Below are 9,239 nucleotides of genomic sequence, written 5' to 3' on the forward strand. Positions count from 1 at the left end.
GTTTGTTATCTGCCCTGAGAGATTATTTCTGTTATCTTGCTCGACATAACTTGCAACAAATTTGCCAATCAATATTAACAACATAAACAACATAAACAACAAACATCTGTTAATTAATTTGTCTCCCTTGATCTTTTAATTCTTTTCAGAGTTCACCGGGTTCTGTTGTTTTTTTGAGTATATGTTTGAAGAGTTCGGAGTTTATCAGAAACAGCCACAATATTTAAGCCTGAATATTAGCAAACTTAAAAATAGATTGATGTATGTGTTGGCAATCTGTATGTTATAGATTTGTTAATTTTAAACCATAGCGTCACATAACTATCCTGCAAAAAAGTTAAATCAAACACTTATGTAAATAGAAATAGATTTTACTAAATTCGTTTAGTTTCTTTTGCCAATATTTTAATGATATACAATGTGTTTGATTGTTTAAATTTTTTTTTTTTTTGTTGTTGACACAAAATCATTTTTTACTGTGGTTTGGTCTTAAAAGCTTAAACCTTCCCCTGGCATATGTTCACATTTAAACAACGTAATCAAACTGATCCCCGATTACCTTCTAATGACAGAAGATTACTGTCAATAAAGCTGCCTTAAAATGATGGTTTTTCACCTGCTAAGAAGTGATTTTAGCATCCAGTTTGCAAATGAAAGATTTAATCTGCCTTATAATGTCTTTAGTTCTTTCCTATTAATTATATTATCAATATTAAAGCACAGTGGGTCTTTTGCATGATTTGAGATTACAGGCTGTGCGCTCTTGATCAGTGATGTGCGCATTTTGCCATGATCAGGTTTGTGCGCGTTGAGCAGATGATCACTGACAACGATGTTACGCTGGAATGATGTTGAATGAAGTGTTGCAAGGAGTTTTACCATAGGAGAAATATCATGGCTTCTGTTTGTGATTGGCTTCAAATCAGAGCTTAGAAAATCCTACATAGAATCCTCTATTTTCATCTATTTTTATTATTTTTATTTTTGACAACCAAAATCTGTTGGCACATGTAAGACTCTCTCTCCCTGTTATCTGTCATTCTATCTATGCCTACTTCTGGCCAAAGTGACATCAGGCATATTTGCGTCCCAGTTAGCACCTGCATTTCAAATGTGCTAAATCCACACGCATAAATTGCGCCCGCAAACCGTTTCAGGCTTTGAAAATCGCCTTGCGTGTGGTGAGGGAATACATTTGCATATCCTTTTCCCATGAATTTGTGCGTTTGGGTCATTATCATATGATTCACATATTTATGAAGGCAAACACGTTAAAACGTTTGCACACGCAATCCGATTACCACCTCGTTTGTAGATCGGCAAACATGTAATCAAAGCAGAGATAAGCTGTAGTTTGGTCTTAAAAGCTTAAAACACTTTCTATTTTATTAAAGATTTATAAAAAAATATATTATTATTAAATGTATTCATTTGTTAAGAGGATCACAGACGTTGCAATTGAAGTTTGATCCATACCAAACATTAGTTCCTGTTTGCCTTCTCTAAATGAAGCTAAAACATTCATTGTATTTAAGAATGAACTTCCTCTTTACAAGAACACTGAAAATGATTGTCAGGTGAGGTCAAATTCCATACATTTTGATTCTGTCTGGCTACATTTGGCCTATTCTCCTCATTGTGCCAGTTCAATGCATACTATTTGCACTTGTAGACATAAAGTCTGACCAACAAATTAGACTTCTGTGCTGAAAGTAAACGTCCTATTTTAGTTGTTTAGAGAATACATGCTAAAGCTTAGAGGAAGGTGCAGCAGGAAGTAACACCCTCTGACATCTTCTTATTTCTTGTTTAATGTACTATTAAGTGCATGCAAGCTTGTCACTTACCGATCCGGTGACCAAAGAGCTTCCAGCTGCAGTCAAAAGCCATACACTCAAGCCACAAAGCATGATGTATTTGCGATTGTAACGATCCCCAAGGTAACCAAAGAGAGGGGCCAGAAATAAGAAACTGCAGATGAAAACTGTAACCATATCAACACAATGAGTTTATTTACAGTGAATGAAGAAAGCTCTGGGAAAAAAGTCAAAAGCATTGATCTTGGATAATGTATAAAAACAATTCAACAAGTATGTGTCTTGAAGTTTTCAGTTTTATTTTAGCACATTTCAAATACAAAGAAAACTAAGAACCATGTGTGCATTATTTGTTAAGAGATGCCTCCCCATACCTGTCTGCAGCAGGCCAGCTGTACTGTCACTGATATCAAAGAACTTCTGAATATCAGAAAGGACGCCTGCATGACAACAATGACAAGTCACTGCAAAAGTTACCAAATCAGAGGCTGTAAACAATGTCGAGTGACCACATCATTTTGTCCCTTCACCATGGTGCACCCTTGCAATTTCTATTGTATTGTACCTGTTTTACCCACTTTCCGTAGTTTTATGACTCTAATCAATAGTATCTGCCTGTAGGAAGTGTCTTAGAGTTACTGTGGTTAGATAAGGGGTCATAATCTGTTCGATTTAATTAAAATCAACTTATCTATACAGGGAACGAAACCACAATCAATGGAAATAATGTGAAATATAATGTTTTCAGAACATATTATGCACTTTAATTTTGTACCTGCCTATATAGGTTTCCTGATGGAAATGTAGGACCTTCCTATTGCATGTTTGAATCAAATATGCCATGTGCCATCTGCTATAATCTTATTTAGAAACAATAAAACACAATTTAAAGATGCTAAAATTGAAAAGAAAATCAATTTTACTTCTATGACCATCTACAATATATGCATCTTCTGTCAGAACCAGTCCAGATATGTGGTTACAACTTTTTTATATTTTTATTTTCACTAAAATATATCTCCATAACGGAACAAAATGGTCCACACAGAGAAACAGAAGTATGTTCTATGGTAAGCATATGAATAACAGAAGGTAAATTTGTGAGTACAAAGGAAACGACTTGCATGTGGGTTTGTTCGTGAGTATAAAATGGTAGTAGGAAGTGATAAAATTGCAACACGTGGTTATGAAATTGGAGGTAAGAATTGACAAATTTACCTTTAGCCAAACTAATGTGCAATGCTTTGAGTGCATATGTATGAGAACATTTCATTTTAAGTTCAAAATGGAAGTCATAAGGGACAAAATGGCAGAATGGGGGTAGGAATTGGCAAAGCGGTGATATGATCTCTAGTCGACCACAAAAAATCCTCCCACCTGCTATCGTGTAGCGCTCCATGTAGTTAAGAAGGTTGACATAGCAAAGCACAGCTATAGCTATGTAGGCACGTCTCGGGGAAATGGCTGGTTTGTCTGCTGCGAGAGGTGCAAGTGATGAAACGCTGTTTATGTGAGAGCCATATTGTAGACCTGAGCTGGACCCCAAGCTACATCGAGGAACTGGGATGTCCAGAGGGGAGCTCACAGATCCCTCTAGCTTCATACTGGGTAGCCCGTTGGTTGCCTAAAAAAAATAACCAAACACACACAATAAAACAAACAAAATATGAGGCCAATTAAAAAAATATCAGCATACATTTTTTGACAGCACATGACAGGAACGAGTATTGTTGGTGGACAGGGTGACAGAAGTCAGGCAGGAAAATGCTGTTCGCAAACGACATTGTGATGTGTAGTGAGAATATGGATCAGGAGGATTAAATACAAACATGGCCAAATTTATTGTGGTGCAGTCATTGGTATTGCTAGTAACCATTTTAAAATTAATACAATTGAAGCATTTTAATCATACTTCAGTCTTTTAACTTAATTGGAGCCTCTAGTAACTTATATTTTTTTAATCCATAAATTTTTGTTTCTCTGAGGTATAAACATGACATGAAACTGAGGCCCATTTCACTCATCCACTGGCCAGTATACTGGATGAGGACCCAAGTTTATGTTGCCATCACACATTGTGAGAAGGATGGTAAAGGAATTAATAAAAATCTCCTAATCCCACTGTTAGAGAAGTACAAAAAAATCATGTCATCCTCAGGTAACCATCTCTCCATAACAACAGATGCCAGAAAGACTTTTACATCCATCTATTGTAAATGTAAACATGCAAAGTTTGCTAAATGCTACTGGGATTTTACCTGGAACCAGTGTCATCTGCTTTGGTCAGATGACAACACGATTGAGCTTTGCAGGAATGAAAATGAATGAATATAGGGGAAAAACACATTATTGTTCCCGACAAATAGTATGGTGGAGGATCTGTGATGCTATGGGCCTGTTACTTCTCAAAGGGAACTGGGAACCATGTTAAGGTGCATACAACCAAATCAACACAGCATTGAGAACATTGAGAACATGAGATCAATATCTGTGCCCCCAGTGATTTTGTTACAAACAATTATTTATTTCCACAAGATTTTCTCCATATGGTAAAAATGTTCTCAAATGAAAGGTTTAATTTTCTGATACTTTTTAGTATGAGATTATATTGTTACAATTAATTCTGATTTTATTTTACAACTTTTCACACATTTAATCAGGGACACCAACAAACCTTTCTGCATCTGTATCCTTTCAAACTCTGAAGCATAAAGAAACCATTTGTTGCCCCTTTCTTGAAACCAACAGTGGGTAAAGAGTTTGAATAGTAAAAGTCACAATCCCAATTATTCTATCAGTTCTGAGGGTTGGTAATAAGAGCATGGTTGTAATTGCAAGATGATCAATTTTTACCATAATCACTTATTTCCCTCTGTACACGATAAACATTAAGATGTAGCCCATTCCTTGTGTAAGCAGATAAATTGATTTTGTTAAAGCAAGAAGATAAAACCCCACAATAACTAATATCTTAGAAAAAGGCTTATATTTCAGCAACATATGGTGAGGATTGCTTTACTTGTGCTCTGCTTGTGAAACTTCCCACAAGGAATCTTGTTTATGGGAAATGTGTCAACACAGGAGCATTCAAAATGACACAAACGGCAATTTCACAAGCTTACAAATATAAATATGTCAACAACAAAAAAAGAAGAAAGCAGAAGGAAGTTGTTTGGTGAAGCGATAATGAGATGTTTAACAGTTCTTCCAAACTGCACAGTTAAGGTAGTTATTAGTACCTATTGGAAGTCGTCAGCTCTTGTTGTAACTTCACAGAAAATATACAGCTTAAAAAACAGACTTAAAAAACATGAGAATATACTGTAACACATAATGCATCTTGTTGGTTTTTTTTATAGATTGCATTACAGAAAAACCCGCAGTCCTTGAGCCCAGGTTACAGAGTCCATGGAGTGATAACACAGAGCCTATTGTGCTGGGAATCTTCTCCAAACAACACCCTCAGCAGAGTGGTACTGTTCAGAATTCAAACTTTACATCCAAAGTCCTCCCTTGATTTAATCAAACCTACTATCACTGCTGCTGATGAGGTTACTGAATGTTGTAAAGGCGGGACTTTTAAGCGGCTGAAACTGTCTAAAAAAGCACAAAAGAAATTTAACTCACCTAATAGTAGACGGTGCCTCTAGGAGAATTTCTTTAAATTTCTTCTCTCATTTCATATTGCAAGACTGAATGTCAGAGAGCGTGCTCCTCTGTGACTCTGAGTATTGAGGAAGCTAACCATTATCTCACTTTGAGCTTGACTCAAGATATATTAAGTTAGTTCAGAGTGCCCAGCCCACTCAGGGCTGGTCATATGACTCCACCGTTGGATTGACACAACACTGCTAAATGTGATTTTTGTTCTTTCATGCAGCTTTGTAATTAACAGGAAAATGTTTAAAAACATTTAATGCTTTCGGTTTCCTTCATTAGAACCTTTCAGAGGCTGTGTACACAGATAGCAGACAGGAGCCCCATCAGCAGTCATAAAGTCTGCAGGTTTCAGGTGCTAAATGAATGTGTTAAGACTTTAATCAGAGGTATGCCTCTGATAGGTTTCATTACTCTACATGTTTTGTCAAATGTAAGAAGAAAAGTGGGTCAGCTCTACATTTTAGTCTCCATTATTGGAAAAATGTCTGCACATTTTAGCTGATTTAATAATATGAAAAATCCCTCAAACAAAGCTGCTTTTTTTCTATTTTTATAGGCTTCAGTGCAGCTTGTTGATTGGTGACCACTACTCTAAGAAGGTATTTTTCCATAGAATTATTGTCACTTTGTTGCATCGAGTGGTTAATTGTTACCCTGATTACACTTCTGTAACAAAGCCTCAAATGTATCCAAATACCCCTGTCTGATCCTAACTAAACATATATCAAAAATCCCAAAAAGTGAACATGTCTTTTTTTCTAGCTTCATTAGATCAGTTATTAACACAGTATGTAACAAAAAATTAGTCTGACCTTACCAACTAATACCACAACTGAAAGTGCAGCCACTGCTTACTGGAATGCGCAATTGCAATGTACCAACGTTCGCCCCCTCAGTGTTTTTGTAAACTTAGGTCTGACATCATTTCTCACATTTAGTTTCAGAGTAAATTGGAGTAAGAACTTGATGTGGAAGATAAAGAGCATAAAACTTTATTGGTTTATCAGCTTTACATCCTGATTTCTACTTTTCATGTTATTGACAACAGAATGTCTTTTGGACCAGAGGTTTTCCCTATCGCCATCTAGTGTTTATTATAAATAGTGCCATGACCGTATGAAAGTATTTTAATTTACAGGTCCTTCTCAAAATATTAGCATATTGTGATAAAGTTCATTATTTTCCATAATGTCATGATGAAAATTTAACATTCATATATTTTAGATTCATTGCACACTAACTGAAATATTTCAGGTCTTTTATTGTCTTAATACGGATGATTTTGGCATACAGCTCATGAAAACCCAAAATTCCTATCTCACAAAATTAGCATATCATTAAAAGGGTCTCTAAACGAGCTATGAACCTAATCATCTGAATCAACGAGTTAACTCTAAACACCTGCAAAAGATTCCTGAGGCCTTTAAAACTCCCAGCCTGGTTCATCACTCAAAACCCCAATCATGGGTAAGACTGCCGACCTGACTGCTGTCCAGAAGGCCACTATTGACACCCTCAAGCAAGAGGGTAAGACACAGAAAGAAATTTCTGAACAAATAGGCTGTTCCCAGAGTGCTGTATCAAGGCACCTCAGTGGGAAGTCTGTGGGAAGGAAAAAGTGTGGCAGAAAACGCTGCACAACGAGAAGAGGTGACCGGACCCTGAGGAAGATTGTGGAGAAGGGCCGATTCCAGACCTTGGGGGACCTGCGGAAGCAGTGGACTGAGTCTGGAGTAGAAACATCCAGAGCCACCGTGCACAGGCGTGTGCAGGAAATGGGCTACAGGTGCCGCATTCCCCAGACCTCGGCTACAGAGAAGCAGCACTGGACTGTTGCTCAGTGGTCCAAAGTACTTTTTTCAGATGAAAGCAAATTCTGCATGTCATTCGGAAATCAAGGTGCCAGAGTCTGGAGGAAGACTGGGGAGAAGGAAATGCCAAAATGCCAGAAGTCCAGTGTCAAGTACCAACAGTCAGTGATGGTCTGGGTGCCGTGTCAGCTGCTGGTGTTGGTCCACTGTGTTTTATCAAGGGCAGGGTCAATGCAGCTAGCTATCAGGAGATTTTGGAGCACTTCATGCTTCCATCTGCTGAAAAGCTTTATGGAGATGAAGATTTCATTTTTCAGCACGACCTGGCACCTGCTCACAGTGCCAAAATCACTGGTAAATGGTTTACTGACCATGGTATCACTGTGCTCAATTGGCCTGCCAACTCTCCTGACCTGAACCCCATAGAGAATCTGTGGGATATTGTGAAGAGAACGTTGAGAGACTCAAGACCCAACACTCTGGATGAGCTAAACGCCGCTATCGAAGCATCCTGGGCCTCCATAAGACCTCAGCAGTGCCACAGGCTGATTGCCTCCATGCCACGCCGCATTGAAGCAGTCATTTCTCCAAAGGATTCCCGACCAAGTATTGAGTGCATAACTGTACATGATTATTTGAAGGTTGACGTTTTTTGTATTAAAAACACTTTTCTTTTATTGGTCGGATGAAATATGCTAATTTTGTGAGATAGGAATTTTGGGTTTTCATGAGCTGTATGCCACAATCATCCGTATTAAGACAATAAAAGACCTGAAATATTTCAGTTAGGGTACAATGAATCTAAAATATATGAATGTTAAATTTTCATCATGACATTATGGAAAATAATGAACTTTATCACAATATGCTAATATTTTGAGAAGGACCTGTAGGCGCTTTTCTTTGTGGTTGTCAGACTTATCTAATCATCATATCCGGATGTACCACAAAAATCCTAGTGTTTATTCACTAGAGCATATATTTTTACCTGAACTCTGAGGTTTCATAGTTCAAATCCAGCATGTTTCATCACAGAGGTTGGAAGCTTAAAAGTATAAAAAAGAGAAACATGTCTAACATGTTGAAAATACAGTTTCCTTTTAAAACACTACTGACTTCATTTGTAAACAGGTGACTGAGGCTGATAAAAGCTAACTTTGAGTCTACTTCCCTTAGTAAAAATGTCCACACCAAAGAGTGATTGTTTGTGCGACCTGGTAGCTCATAGGTTCAGTGATCTGACAAAGACTTTCTGACTAGTTGAACGCTAGCTTGGGCCAGTAAAAAAAACAAAATTGTTTATTTCTGGTTATGAGCCAAAGTCTTGGTGCATCTGTAGTTTTATTGTGTTGAGTTGTGCATGCTGCCTGTAGTTAATGCATCAGTGCCCCCTAATATTCCTAAAAAAACTAAATAATTCAATAAATTAGAGATGGTTAGATTCAGAACTGATCCACATATTTGAATTCAATAATGATATTTTTCTATGCGATATTGTTTAACTTAAACATTTAGTTTTGTTACCTTGTTGCTGCTAATGCAAATAAACCATGTAGTCTCTGTCAGTAGTAGTAGGTGCTTCTTGCAAGACAAAGTTGCTGCTGTCACCTCTGTGGCTTTGTTGGGGTGTAAAAGGATTTAAAAAAGGTCTAAAAAGTTTCTCCATTCAGCAACAAAATTACTTGGTGAAGGTGTGATTCGACTTATCTAATCATCATATCCGGATGTACCACAAAAATCCTAATCTTACATATCTTAGCCATCCAACCAGGTTTGGCAGTCCAATCTTATCCAACCATTCATCATGCTCCGCAATATAAAAGTTTCTGTATCAGGAAGGTCCAGTGAATGACTAGAGCATTGGAGAGCTGAGATTAGCAATGGATAAAGAAGCAGAGACAGCAACTCTCGAAGATGGATGACATAATAGCATCGCATTAAGTCAATATTT

General features: G+C 37.3%; 1 protein-coding gene across 4 annotated transcripts in view; it reads right to left on the reverse strand.

Annotated features, from left to right (window-relative positions):
• The window catches only part of spns3 (spinster homolog 3 (Drosophila)), a 34,114-nt gene that overhangs the window by 7,603 nt on the left and 17,272 nt on the right, over positions 1 to 9,239 (reverse strand). For 3 of the 4 annotated variants that reach the window (XM_047378681.1, XM_047378680.1, XM_047378678.1), the window contains exons 2-4: positions 3,195 to 3,441; positions 2,192 to 2,257; positions 1,848 to 1,984 (exon numbers count right to left, since the gene is read on the reverse strand). In XM_047378681.1, the coding sequence (XP_047234637.1) occupies positions 1,848 to 1,984; positions 2,192 to 2,257; positions 3,195 to 3,420 (429 nt within the window). In that variant the 5' untranslated portion in view covers positions 3,421 to 3,441. Of the gene's footprint in view, positions 1 to 1,847; positions 1,985 to 2,191; positions 2,258 to 3,194; positions 3,442 to 5,444; positions 5,580 to 9,239 lie in introns of those variants that run through there. The other variant, XM_047378679.1, reaches the window with a different exon arrangement.

This window comes from Girardinichthys multiradiatus, chromosome 11, assembly GCF_021462225.1.
Source record: "Girardinichthys multiradiatus isolate DD_20200921_A chromosome 11, DD_fGirMul_XY1, whole genome shotgun sequence".
Taxonomy (NCBI): Eukaryota; Metazoa; Chordata; class Actinopteri; order Cyprinodontiformes; family Goodeidae; genus Girardinichthys; species Girardinichthys multiradiatus.